General features: G+C 41.4%; 1 protein-coding gene across 2 annotated transcripts in view; it reads left to right on the top strand.

The window, feature by feature from the left end:
• armc9 (armadillo repeat containing 9) overlaps nt 1–20,519 on the top strand; it is a 97,230-nt gene that overhangs the window by 62,996 nt on the left and 13,715 nt on the right. For both annotated transcript variants that reach the window (XM_014149854.2, XM_014149853.2), the window contains 2 exons: nt 4,309–4,469; nt 15,784–15,877. In XM_014149854.2, coding sequence (XP_014005329.1) covers nt 4,309–4,469; nt 15,784–15,877 — 255 coding nt within the window. The remainder of the gene's footprint in view (nt 1–4,308; nt 4,470–15,783; nt 15,878–20,519) is intronic.

Below are 20,519 nucleotides of genomic sequence, written 5' to 3'. Positions count from 1 at the left end.
GGGAGACACTCTAGACACAAACTGCTACAGACCTATATCTATCCTACCCTACCTTTCTAAGGTCTTCGAAAGCCAAGTTAACAAACAGATTACCAACCATTTCGAATCCCACTGTACCATCTTCGCTATGCAATCTGGTTTCAGATCTGGTCATGGATGCACCTCAGCCACGCTCAAGGTCCTAAATGATATCATAACCGCCATCGATAAGAGACATTACTGTGCAGCCGTATTCATCGACCTGGCCAAGGCTTTCGACTCTGTCAATCACCACATTGTTATCAGCAGACTCAACAGCCTTGTTTTCTCAAATGACTGCCTCGCCTGGTTCACCAACTACTTCTCTGATAGAGTTCAGTGTGTCAAATCGGAGGGCCTGTTGTCTGGACGTCTGGCAGTCTCTATGGGGGTGTCACAGGGTACAATTCTCGGGCTGACTCTCTTCTCTGTATACATTAATGATGTTGCTCTTGCTGCTAGTGATTCTCTGATCCACCTCTACGCAGACGACACCATTCTGTATACTTCTGGCCCTTCTTTGGACATTGTGTTAACTAACCTCCAGATGAGCTTCAATGCCATACAACTCTCCTTCCGTTGCCTCCAACTTCTCTTAAATGCATGTAAAACTAAATGCATGCTCTTCAACCGATCGCTGCCCGCACCTGCCTGCCCATCCAGCATCAACGCTCTGGACGCTTCTGACTTAGAATATGTGGACAACTACAAATGCCTAGGTGTCTGGTTAAGCTGTAAGCTCTCCTTTCAGACTCACATTAAGCATCTCCAATCCAAAATGAAATCTAGAATCGGCTTCCTATTTCACAACAAAGCATCCTTCACTCATGCTGCCAAAAATACCCTCGTAAAACTGACCATCCTACCGATCCTCGACTTCGGTGATGTCATTTACAAAATAGCCTCCAACACTCAACTCAACAAATCGGATGCAGTCTATCACAGTGCCATCTGTTTTGTCACCAAAGCCCCATATACTACCCACCACTGCGACCTGTATGCTGTCGTTGGCTGGCCCTCACTTCATACTCGTCGCCAAACCCACTGACTCCAAGTCATCTGCAAGTCTCTGCTAGGTAAAGCCTCACCTTATCTCAGCTCACTGGTCACCATAGCAGCACCCACCCGTAGCACGTGCTCCAGCAGGTATATCTCACTAGTCACCCCCAAAGCCAATTCCTTATTTGGCCGCATTTCCTTCTAGTTCTCTGCTGCCAATGACTGGAACGAACTGCAAAAATCACTGAAGCTGGAGACTCATATCTCCCTCACTAGCTTTAAGCGCCAGCTGGCAGAGCAGCTCACAGATCACTGCACCTGTACATAGCCCATCTGTAATTCGCCCTTCCAACTACCTCATCCCCATACTGTTATTTATTTATTTTGCTCCTTTGCACCCCAGTATCTCTACTTGCACATTCATCTTCTGCACATCAATCACTCCAGTGTTTAATTGGTATATTGTAATTATTTCGCCACCATGGCCTATTTATTGCCTACCCCCCTTATCTTACCTCATTTGCACACACTATATATATTTGTTCTACTGTGTTATTGACTGTATGTTTGTTTATTCCATGTGTAACTCTGTTGTTGTATGTGTCGAACTGCTTTGCTTTATTCTTGGCCTGGTCACAGTTGTAAATGAGAACTTGTTCTCAACTAGCCTGCCTGGTTAAATAAAGGTGAAATAAAATAATTAAAATAGGTTACTGAGTGGGTTACTGTATGTGTTACTGAATGTTTAATCAAATGAAATCAAATGTATTTATATAGCCCTTCTTACATCAGCTGATATCTCAAAGTGCTGTACAGAAACCCAGCCTAAAACCCTAAACACCAAGCAATGCAGGTGTAGAAGCACGGTGGCTAGGAAAAACTCCCTAGAAAGGCCAAAACCCAGGAAGAAACCTAGAGAGGAACCAGGCTATGAGGGGTGGCCAGTCCTTTTCTGGCTGTGCCGGGTGGAGATTATAACAGCACATGGCCAAGATGTTCAAATGTTCATAAATGACCAGCATGGTCAAATAATAATAATCATAATAGTTGTCGAGGGTGCAACAAGTCAGAAACTCAAGAGTAAGTGTCAATTGGCTTTTTCATAGCCGATCTTTGAGAGTATCTCTACCGCTCCTGCTGTCTCTAGAGAGTTGAAAACAGCAGGTCTGGGACAGGTAGCACGTCCGGTGAACAGGTCAGGGTTCCATAGCCGCAGGCAGAACAGTTGAAACTGGAGCAGCAGCACGGCCAGGTGGACTGGGGACAGCAAGGAGTCATCATACCAGGTAGTCCTGAGGCATGGTCCTAGGGCTCAGGTCCTCCGAGAGAGAGAAAGAAAGAAAGAGAGAAAGAGAGAATTAGAGAGAGCATATTTAAATTCACACAGGACACCGGATAAGACAAGAGAAATACTCCAGATGTAACAGAGTTTACTTATGTGTTACTGTATGGGGTACTGTATGTGTTACTGAATGGGTTACTGAATGAGTTACTGTATATGTTACTGAATGTTTACATGTGTTATTGAATGTGTTATTGAATATGTTACTGAATGGGTTACTGTATGTGTTACTGAATGGGTTACTGTATATGTTACTGAATGTTTGCATGTGTTATTGAATGTGTTATTGAATATGTTACTGAATTGGTTACTGAATCGGTTACTGTATCTGTTCCTGAATAGGTTACTGAATGTGTTACGTATCCTGAAATCCCAAACCTGTTTTACTAAAATTCCACTCGTGTCATTGTTTTGCATGACAAAGACTGGTAAGGAGTGGAATGATAGCAGAAATAGACTGGTACCCAGGCTATGTGTTACTGTATGAGTGTGTCACGGATCCCTCCGGAACTGTGTCATTGCGCACACCTGGTCCCCATTCCCACTGATTGTATTTGTATAAATGTGCCCTTTGTTCACCATTGTCCTGTTGATTATTGTTACAATGTCCGTTGGTCGTGTGAGTACCTGTGCTGTGTTGTTTTGGCTTTCGTGCCACGTATATTATGTAGATGATTACGGATCTCGTCCCATGTGATAATCATTGTGCACTAGTGTTATTTATTCCAGGTACTCCTCGCTCTTTTGTTTGGGGTTCAACCCTGTGTTTTGTATAAGTGTTTGTTTGGTCTTTACACGGCACGCTGTATTTTGGGAAAATAAAAACCCCTATTACGCATTCCTGCGCCTGTCTCCAGTCATACCAGCGTGACAGAATAATCTACCATTAAGGGAGACAGCGGGAATGGCCCGTCCACCGCCGATGCGACTGGTCCGTCCGGCACCGCCGCAACTTCAGCAGCTGCAACTGGCCCGTCCGACGCCGGTGCAACTGGTCCATCCGACGCCAGCGCGACTACGGCAGTGGCAACTGGCCCGTCCGACAGCGACGCAACTTCGGCAGCTGCATCGAGTCCTGTAATTTGGGAAATAAAACCCCCTATTACGCATTCCTGCGCCTGTCTCCCAATCCTTCATACCGACGTGACAGTGTGGCTGTTGTTATGATAGTGGGGGTAATCCAGTCAGTCAACTGTGCCAAAAGGAGGTCAGCCAGCCTGAATCAAACGGCTAGCAGGATGTCTACCTCCCTCCCTGGATGTCTAGGTCTTCAGGGCTTAGGTTCTGCACCGCCATTGTTCCCCCGTTGGACTCCCTGAATAACCCACTCAATAACGCACTGAATAACCACCTGAATCACTGGCTGAATCAGCCGAGCGACAACAATGGCCTCTGCTACAGTTTAGGAGGTTTAGGTTTGCTGTCAGTCCATTGTTTCCAGGCCTAAGTGCCAGTGCTTCCCAGGACTAGCGATGACAAATCAGAGGAGAAAGTATGGTCAAGTGGTACACTGTTATTATCAGGGCATTATCAGGGCAGAGGCCAGCAGTTGTAAGCCAAAGCACTTGAGAGGCACACTGTCTGTTACTCTTGGGATTCTCTAAATTGAGTGTTGTAACAATAGCCTGGTCCCAGAACTGTTTGTGCTATCCAACTCCTAGTAGGCAAGGCGGTACAGCAGATCTGGGATCAGGCTATTATAATGAATGACACCTTACCTGCGGTCTGGAGGGACAGAGACCTGGGGATAAGAATGGTGTTAAAGCAGCTGCAACATATTCTGTCTAAAAGATCTGCAGATAATAACAACATGATGTATTTCAACCAATGAAGAAGTCTAAGTGTGACTAAGACAGTATCCTGTTCTGTGAAATGGTCTAATACTAAGACAATCAGTTGAGTCCAGTGTCCTTACCCCGATGTTGTTATTGATTGTGTGTGGTTTGTAGGGACTTCCGAGGAGGCAACGAGAGCGACAGAGGTGAGGTAGGGTACCCCTTGAGCAGACAGAGGAGCGAGGACAGCCTGCCCCCGTCCCGCTACAGCTCCCGCCCCCCCACCCGCTCCGGCAGCCGGCCCAGCACCAGCGAATCCCTGCACCACTCCATGGGTAGGTTAAGCTGTATCTTTTGTGTCAGCATGGACGTGTGTGTGTGTGTGTGTGTGTGTGTGTGTGTGTGTGTGTGTGTGTGTGTGTGTGTGTGTGTGTGTGTGTGTGTGTGTGTGTGTGGTGTGTGTGTGTGTGTGTGTGTGTGTGTGTGTGCAGACAGAGGATATAACATATATTTATTTATTTAAGGGGTAGATGAGCTTTAATATTGCAGATAGATTGTTGCTTCTATCAATGTAATTGTCTGCATCACTTCCAATCCCCCATATATGGATATCATAAGGTGAATGCACCAATTTGTAAGTCGCTCTGGATAAGAGCGTCTGCTAAATGACGTAAATGTAAATATATTTTTTTGCAAATATACAGTACAAGTCAAAAGTTTGGACACACCTACTTGTTCAAGGGTTTTTCTTTATTTGTACTATTTTCTACATACATGTACAATAATAGTGAAGACATCAAAACTATGAAATAACACATATGGAATCATGTACAGTTGAAGTCGGAAGTTTACATACACTTAGTCATTAAAACTCGTTTTTCAACCACTCCGCAAATTTCTTGTTAACAAACTATAGTTTTGGCAAGTCGGTTAGGACATCTACTTTGAGCATGACACAAGTAATTTTTACAACAATTGTTTACAGCCAGATTATTTCACTTATAATTCACTGTATCACAATTCCAGTGGGTCAGAAGTTTACATACACTAAGTTGATTGTGCCTTTTAAACAGCTTGGAAAATTCACAAAATAGATGGCATCATGAGGAAGAAAAATGACGTGGATATATTGAAGCAACATCTCAAGACATCAGTCAGGAAGTTAAAGCTTGGTCGCAAATGGGTCTTCCAAATGAACAATGACCCCAAGCATACTTCCAAAGTTGTGGCAAAATGGCTTAAGGACAACAAAGTCAAGGTTTTGGAGTGCCCATCACAAAGCCTTGACCTCAAGCCTGTAGAAAATTTGTGGGCTGAACTGAAAAAGCATGTGCGAGCAAGGAGGCCTACAAACCTGACTCAGTTACACCAGCTCTGCCAGGAGGAATGGGTCAAAATTCACCCAACTTATTGTGGGAAGCTTGTGGAAGGCTACACGAAACATTTGACCCAAGTTAAACAATTTAAAGGCAATGCTACCAAATACTAATTGAGTGTATGTAAACTTCTGACCCTCTGGGAATGTGATGAAAGAAATAAAATCTGAAAGAAATAATTATCTCTACTATTATTCTGACATTTCACATTCTTAAAATAAAGCGGTGATCCTAACTGACCTAAGACAGGGAATTCTTACTAGGATTAAATGTCAGAAATTGTGAAAACTGAGTTTAAATGTAGTTGGGTAAGGTGTATGTAAACTTCCGACTTAAAATGTAGGTTCCAAAAAAAGTATTCAACAAATCAAAATATATTTTAGATTTTAGATTCTTCAAAGTAGTCACCTTTTGCCTTGATGGCAGCTTTGCACACTATTGGCATTCTCTTAACCAGCTTCATGAGGTAATCACCTGGAATGCATTTCAATTAGCAGTTGTGCTCTTTCCTTAATGCGTTTGAGCCAATCAGTTTTGTTGTGGCAAGGTAGGGTTGGTATACAGAAGATAGCCCTATTTAGTAAAAGACCAAGTCCATATTATGGCAAGAACAGCTCCAATATGCAAAGAGATACAACAGTCCATCATTACTTTAAGACATAAATGTCAGTCAATGCAGAACATTTCAAAAACGTTGAAAGTTTCTTCAAGTGCAGTCTCAAAAACCATAAAGCGCTGTGATGAAACTGGCTCTCATGAGGACCACCACAGGACAGAATGACCCAGAGTTACCTCTGCTGCAGAGGATAAGTTCATTAGAGTTACCAGCCTCAGAAATTGCAGCCCCAATAAATGTTTCACAGAGTTCAAGTAACAGACACATCTCAACATCAACTGTTCAGAGGAGACTGCGTGAATCAGGCCTTCATGGTCGAATTGCTTTAAAGAAACCACTACTAAAGGACACCAATCAGAAGAAGAGACTTGCTTGGGCCAAGAAACACAAGCAATGGACATTAGACTGGTGGAAATCTGTCCTTTGGTCTGATGAGTCCAAATTTGAGATTTTTGGTTCCAACTGCCATGTCTTTGTAAAACACGGAGTAGATGAACAGATGATCTCCGCATGTGTGGTTCCCACCATGAAGCATGGAGGAAGAGGTGTGATGCTTTGTTGGTGACACTGTCAGTGATTTATTTAGAATTCAAGGCACACTTAACCAGCATGGCTACCACAGCATTCTGCAGCAATACACCATCCCATCTGGTTTGCGCATAGTGGGACTTTTTCAACAGGACGAAGACCCAACACACCTCCAGGCTGTGTAAGGGCTATTTGACCAAGCAGGAGAGTGTTGCATCAGATGACCTGGCCTCTACAATCACCCGACCTCAACCCAATTCAGATGGTTTGGGATGAGTTGGACCACAGAGTGAAGGAAAAGCAGCCAACAAGTGCTCAGCATATGTTGGAACTCCTTCAAGACTGTTGGAAAAGCATTCCAGGTGAAGCTGGTTGAGAGAATGCCAAGAGTGTTTTAAGCTGTCATCAAGGCAAAGGGTGGCTACTTTGAAGATTCTCAAATCTAGAATATAACACTTTTTTGGTAACTACATGATTTCATTGTTTTGACGTCTTCACTATTATTCTACAATGTAGAAAATATATATTAAAAACAAAAGAAAAACCCTTGAACAAGTAGGTCTGTCTTAACCTTTGACTGGTACCAAGACTACCGGTCAAAGGTTTTAGAACACCTACTCATTCAAGGGTTTTTCTTTATTTTTACTATTTTCTACATTGTAGAATAATAGTGAAGACATCAAAACTATGAAATAAAACATATGGAATCATGTATTTTTTTGTAATCCAATGTGTAATAAAGTGCATTTATCATAATTTGGTTGTAATCCAGAGAGGTATGAAAAAGTATCTAGATCCTCTATGAGGCTGCGGAGGGATCCAAATTGTGGATATAAAAGAAAACATGAATCATCAGCGTACAATGACACCTTTTGTTTTTAAACCCTGGATATTATATCCCTCATTAAAATGCTAATCAATTTATAACATTTTTGACATGCGTTTTTCTGGATATTTTTGTTGTTATTCTGTCTCTCACTGTTCAAATAAACCTACCATTTAAAATTATAGACTGATCCTTTCTTTATCAGTGGGCAAACGTACAAAATCTGCAGGGGATCAAATACTTTTTTCCCCCACTGTATGTTATGTCTGAAAAGTCAGTTATAAATTATTCTGTCCTGGTTAAAAACAAGTTGTCATCCAATAGGCTTTGATTAAATTTCCAATATCCTCGCCCACGTGGAAATTCAGTAACAGTAATGTATATGCCAATTATCTGATTGTCTGACCGCATTCTATCCCCTATCAACACTTTTTTTTTTACTTTTAGTGCCAACAAGAATGACATAAGAAAGTTGTCAAGACGACTAGCTTGATTGAGCCTCCGCAATGTATATCTCACTAGGTCGGGATATTTAAGCCTCCATATATCCACTAATTCTAATATATCCATGATATTTGTGATTTTCCTTTAGAGCATGAGGATGATAGTTTGCAGTGTGATTTCCTTTACGGTCCATTGAGGTATTTAAAATGGTATTATAATCTCCCACCATAATAATAGTAGTAGTCTATTGCTTGTAGGTTTGATCATTTATTATATATATTTTCAAACGTGGATCGTCATTATTTGGTCCGTAAAGGTTAATGAGCCATATGTGTTAATGGTCCAATAACATATTTAAAAATCATCCATCTTCAGCGGATATAACCTTATAATAGCTTTATTGTCCATAGTCACAGCAGACAACTTTAGAAAGTAGTACATTTACATTTACGTCATTTAGTAGACGCTCTTATCCAGAGCGACTTACAAATCGGTGCATTCACCTTATGATATCCAGTAAGTAGACTTCACAAACATTAAAAAGCAAACATTCATGTAGAGAGTTTTTGTTACAGCATTATGTGTTTGTTAGCAAAGAGATTAATGGTGGCTAGATAGCCAGGTAGAGTTGGTTACTTTATTTAGCAATCGCTCCTACACTCTTTTGTCCAAGAATGACAAGGTGTCTCCAGTTTTGTTTACATTTAGCAATTGTGAAACCCCTTCGATGTGGATTCCCTTTTCAATGTGTATTAGAAATCACCTCGGTCAATAGAGGTTTCCTATTGAACTTCAAAACAGAAGTGTTCTTTTGATCAGCGATGAATGATTCGGGCTTTGTTTTTAAAAGAGTGAGAGTTCGCCATTGACATAACTGATAAATGAAACAGGCTTTGTTTTGAAGCGTGTGAGAGTTAGCCATCGACTTTACTGATAAATGATATTTTAGAAATAACAAGATGCTTCTCTTTCACCTAAATGTTTCATTGCAGTAGCCTAGATTACAAATGAGCTACATTAGCTTTACAGTCTTTGCACCTTAACTGTAATGTGGTCTTGCTATAAAAAGATGACCTGGTACACTCTTAGAAAAAAAAAAGTTGCTTTCTAGTACCTAAAGGGGTTCTTTGGCAGTCCCTATAGGATAACCTTTTGAAAAAACTTTTTTAGTTCCATGTAGAACCCTGGGTTCTACATGGAACCAAAAAGGGGTCTGCTATGGGGACAGCCGAAGAACCCCTTTTGGAACCCTTTTTTCTAAGAGTGTATATTTCCAAGAAGTGTTCCTTGTCGTTGTAGGGCGATTTCATTTCCTGCTGCTACTACTTCTTCACCATCCCATGTTTTATTTTTTTTTATTTCTTGTGATGTCTACAGGCCCGGGCGATTCCTTAGAAGTCGGCAGTTCAAAATGACTAGTCCGAGTTAGTGCCACCCACAGACACATTTACATTGTAATCATTTAGTAGACGCTCTTATCCAGAGCGACTTACAGGACCAATCAGGGTTCAGTGCTGGAAAATAATGTTGGCTTTCTATCCGGCCCCCACCCACTGGCTTTCTATCCGGCCCCCACCCCTTGGCTTTCTGTCCGGCCCACACCCACTAGAATGTTGGTGAGACTTGCAATGTTTTAAAGCCGACATTTTAGGACCGGGACGATTTTCAGACCGAGACAAATATGGGTGATCAATATTTATTTATAGATAATATAGTGAACTATAGCTTAATCATATTTAGGAAGTAGATTTCCTTGGTAAGATAACTGCCCCCGTGCTTACACAAGCACCTAATCTCACACGTATGGCTACTGAACTGGAAGCAGCAAGAATGATGACAGCGGGCACTTGCACTTTCTCTTGAGCTAGGTTTTGCGACTAGGATACAGCCTGCCTTTTAGCAGCAGGACGATTTGCAGGCGGAGACAAATAAATGGGGTAATCAATATTCAAAGAAAATTAAAAAGCGCATAGTTTGCTCATAGCAAAGGGTCTGAATACTTATGTAAATAAGATATTTCCGTATTAAAAAATATATAAATAAAATATTCTACAATCCTGCTTTTTCTTTTGTCATTATGGGGTATTGTATGTAGGTTGATGAGGGGGAAAAATGATTAAATCAATTTTATAATAAGGCTGTAACGTAACAAAATGTGGAAAAAGTCAAGGGGTCTGAATACTTTCCGAATACCCTGTAGGTGCAAGGGGGGGCCCCAGGACCGACTTTGGGAAATCCCTGTTCTAGAGCAACATAAGAGAAGCTCCATGAATCTAATTATAGACAAGTTGACTAACCGTATATCCTACCGAAATGTCGGAAATTACAAGCAGAAACATATCAAAATCAGGCAAAAGACATGGTGCAAAAAACTAATTCAGCTTACGGACAGAGGAGCTATAGGAGGATGGGTTCATTGTAATGGCTGGAATGGAATCAGTGGAATGGAGTCAAACACGTTGTTGTTTCCATGTGTCTGATGTGTTTGGTACCATTCCATACATTCTATTCCAGCCATTACCTTGACCCCGTCATCCTATAGCTCCTCCCACCAACCTCCTCTACCTACAGCTCTTTTTTTTTATATTAGGGTGTTAGGGTCACAGAAGTTCCAAAAGAATAAAGACATTACACATGTCATATTATGTATATATACAGTGTTGTAACGATGTGCAAATGGTTAAAGTACAAAAGGGAAAGTAAATAAACATAAATATAGGTTGTATTTACAATGGTGTTTGTTCTTCACTGGTTTCCCTTTTCTTGTGGCAACAGGTTACAAATCCTGCTGCTTTAATGGCACACTGTGGTATTTCACCAAGTAGATATGGGAGTTTATCAAAATCGGTTTGTTTTCAAATTCTTTGTTGATCTTGTGGCGAATGAATCAGAATTAGGTGGGTGACATAGATAATTAAAATGTTTTATTAGCATAATATGCTTATGTGAGATACTTGTCATTAGAATGTATCTCTTTGGACTCTGGTGTCTTTCAGTTGCACTTCCTCAGTCACTTGGGGCCCAGAGAGGGGAGAGGTCAGGCTTGTCATTCACATATCCCTGGGAAGGGAAGAGGACAGAATGGAACATTGTCTTCATATGTGAATGTGTCTTTACCTATTCTTAAACCATGTGAAGGGATGGCGTGATTAATGTGGAACCAATTATTTGTCTCCACAATGTCTTGTGCGCAAGTCACTCCCCTCAGTGAGCTTGTCCAGGAGTGGGATCAAGAGGGGGTTTACTTGAGATGGGAGTATCTAGAGTTGACAATTGATATATGCCATTGGATGAGTTGGTGTTTTTGTACTATGAAGTACCAGGAACGAGATTAGAACCTCGTCATAGGGACCAAACTGAACGATAATTTATAGCGAATGTTATCTGGATAAGGGATACTCCTTTCTCAAATATAAAGTCCCTTTGTGAACTGTTCCTAAGATCTGTGGTTCGTCATGTACGTTGAGAGGGGTGTATCTTGGCTATAAAAGATCTTTGTACTTTTGTGTTGTCACTTTCAATGGTTCAGTAGAGAGAGCGCATCATTAAAAGTCAAGTGCTTTTGCAAAGCTCTTATTATTAAAGATGTAGTTTAAGTATAACTCTGACTGGTGTGTGAAGTTTGTAACTCTCCTCATTTGGTAATGCAGAAATTAGCCACCACAATCTGTGTAATTTGAGGGAAATATGTGTCTCTGATATGGTCATACATTTGGCAGGAGGTTAGGAAGTGCAGCTCAGTTTCCACCTCATTTTGTGGGCATTGTGCACATAGCCTGTCTTCTCTTGAGAGCCAGGTCTCCAGGTTCATCTCTCTGTAGGTGATGGCTTTGTTGTGGATGGCTCTTTTCTGGATTTTGATCATTAGCGTGTCGTGTCTTTGGCATCATTAAATTGATGACTGTTATTTTATCAAATCAATTCTCTGTATTTATTATTACGTGATTAAACTAATCACGTAAGTGTTATTAACTAGGAAGTTCGGGGCACCAAGGAAAATCTTCAGATTACAAAGTTATAATTTTCCTACTATAACTCTTCAGATATTTTAATATCTGATCAATTAGTCTTCTAATTAATTAAGTATTCTTTACCTCACGTTAGTCTCATTCCAAAAGTTGTAAATTGTTGGTTGTCTGATTGAACCCAGCCTTTACTATGAATCATCCATACACCAATTCTCTTAATCATTTATTTACTAACTAACTAAATAATCACAGAAATCAAACAACACAGTAGATATGGTTACAAGGAAATGATAGGGGAGGTTCCCTAGTGGGCTAAGCCGATATGACGGCTTGGTGGACAAAGGGAAGTGGGTGTGGACTGGGAAGGGCGGGAAAGACAAAAAAGTCACTACACAGTTGATAATTATATTGATTGAAATGCTAATCCTTTGCACATGAACGCTCACTCATTTGGGAATAATTGCAATCAATACATATTTCTGCCCAGTTTGTCGTCGTGATCTCTGTTCGTCCGTCTGAATCGTCCTTCTTTCTGTTCGGAAGTTCATCCATGCGTCTCTCTCTCTCTCTGCTTCCCTGAAGTCTTTTGTGGTTAGAATGGATACTTCAGAGTACCATTCAGAAATGTTCTTATAGAATAGATGTTTCGGCGGTTGTCGGTCCTCGCATCTCAGGTTGACATAATTTCTAGCTGCAGACTAGTAATTAGTATCTAAGATTTGCTCTTATTCTGTCAGGATCGATAGTCTCAGAGTTTCACCATTTCCCGCCATGTAGCCAATGCTCCACGTGGTATGGTTAGGAGTTCAACAACCATTACAACCTTAGCTTAGACTGAGGTTTTTGTGGTCTCTACTCAAACCTTTGCCCCCTCAGCTGTCTGAGGTAAGCATGGTCTGAAGAGGATTTCTTCAGCTGGGGGTTTTATTCGTAACAGTAGAAAAGGGCTGTCGATTGAGCCAGATCATGTCTGTGCTCATGGAGGCGGGCCAATGACTTAGTTAAACTTTAAAGGGAATACAATTCTCTCACATTAACATCATTACATCATTTCACAAATAGTTTCACACATTCATTTTATACAATAATTAGACGCAAACCTCTTATTGGAGGCACCTGTATAAGCAGAGTTATGGTAATGTGGCCGTATTGTCTTTCATGAGGTCACAAACATGAAACAAAACGGACTGGGTCATAGCTGGCTTCTCCACTGTCCGTTTACACATTCTCCAAAACATGGATATTGTTCAGTTCTCAAGTTCTGTGATGTAGAAGAAGTTCCTTTGTTCTACTGTGAAACTCTCTCTCTCTATACTGTATGGCCAGGAGGAGAGAGTCTCCTCCAGGAATTTACGACCTGAGATTACAGAATCTGGGTGTAGGAGGGAGAGAGAGGGATGCCACGCTCTATACCCAGAAAGGGCCACGTCATGATAAGCGGCTATCATCCTAATTCTGCTCTGCATGCATTATTTGCTGTTTTACGTTGTACACAGAGGATATTTTTGCAGAATTTTGCATGCAGAGTCTCAATTTGGTGTTTGTCCCATTTTGTGAGTTCTTGGTTGGTGAGCGGACCCCAGACCTCACAATCATAAAGGGCGATGGCTTCTATAACTGATTCAAGTATTTTTAGCCAGATCCTAATTGGTATGTCGAATTTTATGTTCCTTTTGATGGCATAGAAGGCCCTTCTTGCCTTGTGTCTCAGATCATTCACAACTTTGTGGAAGTTACCTGTGGTGCTGATGTTTAGGCCAAGGTATGTATTGTTTTTTGTGTGCTCTAGGGCAACAGTGTCTACATGGAATTTGTATTTGTGGTCCTGGCGACTGGACATTTTTTGGAACGCCATTATTTTGGTCTTAACGAGATTTACTGTCAGGGCCCAGTTCTGGCAGAATCTGTGCAGAAGATCTAGGTGCTGCTGTAGGCCCTCCTTAGTTGGTGACAGAAGCACCAGTTCATCAGCAAACAGTAGATATTTGACTTCAGATTCTAGTAAGGTGAGGCCGGGTGCTGCAGACTGTCCTAGTGCCCTTGCCAATTCGTTGATATATATTTTGAAGAGGGTGGGGCTTAAGCTGCATCCCTGTCTCACCCCACGGCCCTGTGGGAAGAAATATGTGTTTTTTGCCAATTTTAAGTCAAAGGCTTTTTTGAAATCAACAAAGTGTGAGAAGACTTTGCCTTTGTTTTGGTTTGTTTGTTTGTCAGTTAGGGTTTGCAGGGTGAATACGTGGTCTGTCATATGCTAATTTGGTAAAAAGCCAATTTGACATTTACTCAGTACATTGCTTTCACTAAGGAAATGTACAAGTCTGCTGTTAATGATAATGCAGAGGATTTTCCCAATTTGATTGAGGATACCATCAACACCACAGGCTTTTTTGGGTTGGAGGGTTTTTATTTTGTCCTGTAGTTCATTCAAGGTAATTGGATAATCCAGTGGGTTCTGGTGGTCTGTAATAGTTGATTCTAAGATTTGTATTTGATCATGTATATGTTTTTGCTGTTTGTTCTTTGTTATAGAGCCAAAAAGATTGGAGAAGTGGTTTACCAATACATCTCCATTTTGGATAGATAATTCTTTGTGTTGTTACTTAAGTGTTTTCCAATTTTCCCAGAAGTGTGTTAGTCTATGGATTCTTGAGCTGATTTCTGACGTGCTGTTCTTTCTTTTTCCGTAGTGTATTTCTGTATTGTTTTAGTGATTCACCATAGTGAAGGCATACACTTCTCAATTTCATTCTTAGGTTTTTACATTCTTCATCAAATTTTCTTCAGTTTTCTGTTTAACATTTTTAGATTTTATAGGGAAGCTGAGAGGTCAAATATACTGTTAATGTTTTCTACTGCCAAGTTTACACCTTCAGTATTACAGTGGAATGTTTAGTCCAGGAAGTTGTCTAAAAGGGATTGAATTTGTTGTTACCTAAATGTTTTTTGGTAGGTTTCCACACTATATTCCTTCCAGCTGTAGCATTTTTTTTTAATATTACACAGTTCCTTTGGCTTTGATGCCTCATGATTGAGTATTGCTTTGTTCAAGTAGACTGTAATTTTGCTGTGATCTGATAAGGATGTCAGTGGGCTGACTGTGAATGCTCTGAGAGACTCTGGGTTGAGGTCAGTGATAAAGTAGTCTACAGTACTACTGCCAAGAGATGAGCTATAGGTGTACCTACCATAGGAGTCCCCTCAAAGCCTACCATTAACTATGTACATACCCAGCATGCGACAGAGCTGCAGGAGTTGTGACCTGTTTTTGTTGGTTACGTTGTCGTAGTTGTGCCTAGGGGGGCATATGGGGGAGGGAATGCTGTCACCTCCAGGCAGGTGTTTGTCCTCCTGTGTGCTGAGGGTGTCAGGTTCTTGTCCGGTTCTGGCAGTTAGGTTGCCACGGACTAGTACATGTCCCTGGGCCTGGAAATGATTCATTTCCCCCTCCAGGATGGAGAAGCTGTTTTCATTAAAGTATGGGGATTCTAGTGGGGGATATATGTAGCACACAGGAGGACATTTTTCTCTGTGAAGATCATTTCCTTTTGAATTTGTAGCCAAATGTAAAATGTTTCTGTTTTGATTAATTTAATCGAGTGAGTTAGGTCTGCTCGATACCAAATTAGCATACCCCCTGAGTCCCTTCCCTGTTTCACGCCTGGTAGTTTGGTGGATAGGACTACCAGCTCTCTGTAATCTAGAAGGCAACCAGTGGTGGGTCCGTCTCCTATACCATGTTTCTTACAGGATGACAATCTCTCTCTATCTCTCTCCCTCTCGCTCTCTCTGTTTCTGTCTCTTTCTTTCTCTCTCTCTCTCTGTCTCAATCTCTTTCTTTCTCTCTCTTGCTCTCTCTCTCTCTGTCTCTGTCTCTCTGCTTACACACAGACTCAGAGTGTGGCCGTTCGTCCCAGGAGTCTGGTGTGTCGTATGAAGGACGAAGAGCCCAGGAGGGGGAGGAGCGCAACGGACACTCTGCAAGGTGAACACACACACACACACACACACACACACACACACACACACACACACACACACCACACACACACACACACACACACACACACACACACACACACACTAATGTATCGACTTACAATAACATTACTTACATGCACTCACTTACACATAAACAACACTTATATTTACATACGGTACATCCCACACACTCATGTTTATACACTTTCTCTCTCTCTCTCTCTCTCTCTCTCTCTCTCTCTCTCTCTCTCTCACACACACTAGTGGTGCCCTGGCCCCCTTTAGCTGTGTCAGACTGTAGGAGAGGGAGGGTCACGTGACAGAGTGTGACATTCTACGCTGAGAGTGACATGTCAGTACTGGAATGTCTGAAGAGACTTTCCCTCTATCACTCCTTCTTTCTCCTGCTCTCTCTTCCTCTCTCTTTCTTTTACAGTCTCTCCCTCTCCATTTTTTACAGTCTCTCCCTCTCTTTCTTTTACAGTATCTCTTTCTCTGTCTCTCTCCCTCTCTTTTACACACACAGAGAGAGAGAGAGAGAGCGACACAGAGAGACACACAGAGAGGATATAGGACTAGCAGTGTTGAGAGCAATGACACCAGAGCAAGCAGTGGATAGGAGGAAACGACGGACAGTAGAAGAGAGAAGGATAGAGGGCTTGAGTCAGAGAAGGCAGGGGGGAAGGGGGAAGGACTACACTAATGTTACAGACTTTGGTTTTTCCATTTATATTTCGAGGTTGGACCTTAGCACATTAGCAGTTGGAGCGCACCGATTGATGTCACCTTGTTAGTCATTATGTGTTACACCTGTGCTGGCCCAGGTGATATTTAAGAGTGGTTGGCCCAGGTGATATTTAACTTCCCTGGGCTAGGTGGGACGCTTACCTAGTCAACAGCCAGTGGAATCGCGTGGCGCGAAATACAAATACCTCAAAAATGCTATAACTTCAATTTCTCAAACATATGACTATTTTATACCATTTTAAAGACAAGACTCTCGTTAATCTAACCACATTGTCCGATTTCAAAAAGGCTTTACAGCGAAAGCAAAACATTAGATTATGTCAGGAGAGTACCCTGCCAAAAATAATCACACAGCCATTTTCAAAGCAAGCATATATGTCACAAAAACCAAAACCACAGCTAAATGCAGCACTAACCTTTGATGATCTTCATCAGATGACACTCCTAGGACATTAAAGCTATACAATACATGAATGTTTTGTTCAATCAAGTTCATATTTATATAAAAAAACAGCTTTTTACATTAGCATGTGATGTTCAGAACTAGCATACCCGCCGCAAACTTCTGGTGAATTTACTAAATTACTCATGATTAACGTTCACAAAATACATAACAATTATTTTAAGAATTATAGATACAGAAATCCTTTATGCAATCGCGGTGTCAGATTTTAAAATAGCTTTTCGGCGAAAGCACATTTTGCAATATTCTGAGTACATAGCCCGGCCATCACGGCTAGCTAATTTGACACCCACCAAGTTTGGCCCTCACCAAACTCAGATTTACTATAAGAAAAATGGGATTACCTTTGCTGTTCTTCGTCAGAATGCACTCCCAGGACTTCTACTCAACAACAAATGTTGTTTTGGTTCCAAATAATCCATAGTTATATTCAAATACCTCCGTTTTGTTCGTGCGTTCAGGTGACTATTCGAAGGGTGGCGCGCGAGCGCATTTCGTGACAAAAAATGTCAAAATATTCCATTACCGTACTTCAAAGCATGTCAAACGCTGTTTAAAATCAATTTTTATGCTATTTTTCTCGTAAAATAGCGATAATATTCCAACCGGGCGACATTGTATTCATTCAAAGGCTCACTGTTCCCAGGCTGACCACTCACAAACAGAGCTGCTGTACTTCGCCCAGAGACTGCAGACACCCCATTACACTTTCTGGCGCCTTCTGAGAGCCAATGGAAGCCTTAGAAAATGTCACGTTACAGCAGAGATGATGTATTTTCGATAGAGATGCAACTGAACGACAACAAATTGTCAGACAGGGCACTTCCTGTATGGAATCTTCTCAGGTTTTGGCCTGCCATATGAGTTCTGTTATACTCACAGACACCATTCAAACAGTTTTAGAAACTTTAGAGTGTTTTCTATCCAAATCTACTAATTATATGCATATTCTCGTTTCTGGGCAAGAGTAGTAACCAGTTTAAATCGGGTACGTTTTTTATCCGGCCGTGCAAATACTGCCCCCTAGCCCCAACAGGTTAAGAGTGGCTGGCCCAGGTGATATTTAAGAGTGGCTGGCCCAGGTGATATTTAAGAGGGGCTGGCCCAGTGCTCCAGTTGTCTTGAGAGATGTGGAGGGTTAACTCCTTTAGTTTTTTCTCCCTATTTGATTTCTAGACAAACAATCCTTTATCTGACCGTCCCTGTTTTAATTTTGCTCCACTGTTTGGTTTGCTTCCTTTCTTTAAGTTTGGTTTGGTTTTTCCTTTTGTTTGCCTCTTCTTGGGCAGATTTAGTGGGTCTCATGGTGGGTGTCTTTTAGGTCCTAGTTGTTGTTGCTCGTCAACTTTCAGTGGACAGTGAGTGTCTTTCAGAACCCCTCCATGAGTGTCTTTCAGAACCCCTCCTGAAACCCAACCTGTTTCGTTTTGGTTGTTGTCAGTGACTCTTTGTTAGTTCCTTTTTTGTTTTTGTTGCTGGGGAACATAATACTAATCTGTGACTTAGCACTAGCCAGGCGGTATGTGACATGCGTTTAAACGAGCAGTCAACAAAGGGGCTCATTCAGTCAGCCTTTTTTTGTTGTTGTCCAAATCCCACAGGAGCTTGACTTCTGCATCTCCCTGCGTGTAATGAGCCTAGGAAACACCACTTAAATTAACCTCTTGGGGCTAGGTGGGACGCTAGCGTGCCACCCGTGGTGCACTCCATCAACAGCAGGTGCATTTCAAGAGCGGCAAATTTGAATCCAAATAAATGTCAAAATTCAAATTTTTCAAAAATACAACTATGTTACACCATTTGAAAGATAAACATCTCCTTAATCTAACCACGTTTTACGATTTCAAAAAGGTTTTACGGCGAAAGCATAAATTTAGAGTATGTTAGGACAGTACATTTACAAGAGTTGTGTGTAATGTTTTGTCAAGTCAAAGACAGGGTCACCAAAACCATAAAACCAGCTAAAATGATGCACTAACCTTTTACAATCTCCATCAGATGACACTCCTAGGACATTATGTTAGACAATGCATGCATTTTTAGTTCTATCAAGTTCATATTTATATACAAAAACAGCGTTTTACTATGGCATTGATGGTGAGGAAATCGTTTCCCTCCAATAACCGGCAGTCAAGTCAGCGTCAGAAATTAAATAATTAAAATTAGAAAACATTGGTAAAATATTATATTGTCATTTAAAGAATTATAGATTTACATCTCTTGAACGCAATCAACTTGCCAGATTTAAAAATAACCTTACTGGGAAATCACACTTTGCAATAATCTGAGCACTGCGCCCAGAAAAATACGCGTTGCGATACAGACTAGACGTCATGTTGGGGAGATCTAAAATCGAAAATACTATGTAAATAATCCATTACCTTTGATTCTCTTCATCAGATGTCACTTCCAGGTATCACAGGTCCATAACGAATGTAGTTTTGTTCAAAAAAGCTCATCATTTATGTCCAAAAATCTCCGTCTCGTTAGCACATGATGTAAGCCAGCCGGACTTCTCGTCATGAACGAGGGGAAAAAATATATTTCCGTTCGTTCAAACATGTCAAACGTTGTATAGCATAAATCATTAGGGCCTTTTTTAACCAGAACATGAATAATATTCAAGGTGGACGAATGCATACTCTTTTATAACGTATTGGAACGAGGGTACCCAACATGAAGTAGCGCGCCAGGTGTCTAATGGGACATCACCGTTCCATGGCTCTTGTTCGGTCAGATCTCCCTCCAGAAGACTCAAAACACTTTGTAAAGGCTGGTGACATCTAGTGGAAGCAATAGGAAGTGCCAAAATATTCCTAAACCCCTGTGTTTTTCAATGGGATAGGTTTAAAGTCAATACAACACATCAGGTATCCACTTCCTGTCAGAAAATGTCTCAGGGTTTTGCCTGCCAAATGAGTTCTGTTATACTCACAGACACCATTCAAACAGTTTTGGAAACTTTAGAGTGTTTTCTATCCATATATAATAAGTATATGCATATTCTAGTTACTGGGTAGGATTAGTAACCAGATTAAATCGGGTACATTTTTTTTATCCAGACGTGCAAATGCTGCCCCCTAGACCCAACAGGTTAAGCACTCTGCTCCCCAGGAATGCCAAGGGCTAATGTAAAAATGCCTTCACTTCAACCCTCTGCCTGCATGGAGGGCAGTTTCCTCTCTCTAGGTAGAAAATTCAGTGGTATCGATTGTAACTGTGACTTTATTGCGGCTCAAATGGGGGGGGGGGGGGGGGGGGGGCATTACTGTTCTATAGGACTTTATTTTGGCTCCATTGTGGTGTAGAGGTTGCTACTTTTGTGGACTCCATTTTGGTTTGACTGGGGTATCAAAGCCACAGTTTCTTGCTGAGACATGGGGTCTATTAGGCTCTACTAGCCACTCGTAGGGGCCACATGATGACCGACCAGTTT

Source organism: Salmo salar, chromosome 16, assembly GCF_965601325.2.
Source record: "Salmo salar chromosome 16, fSalSal1, whole genome shotgun sequence".
Taxonomy (NCBI): Eukaryota; Metazoa; Chordata; class Actinopteri; order Salmoniformes; family Salmonidae; genus Salmo; species Salmo salar.
Note: the sequence above shows the minus strand (reverse complement) of the source record. Positions and strands in the feature narration are given on the sequence as shown.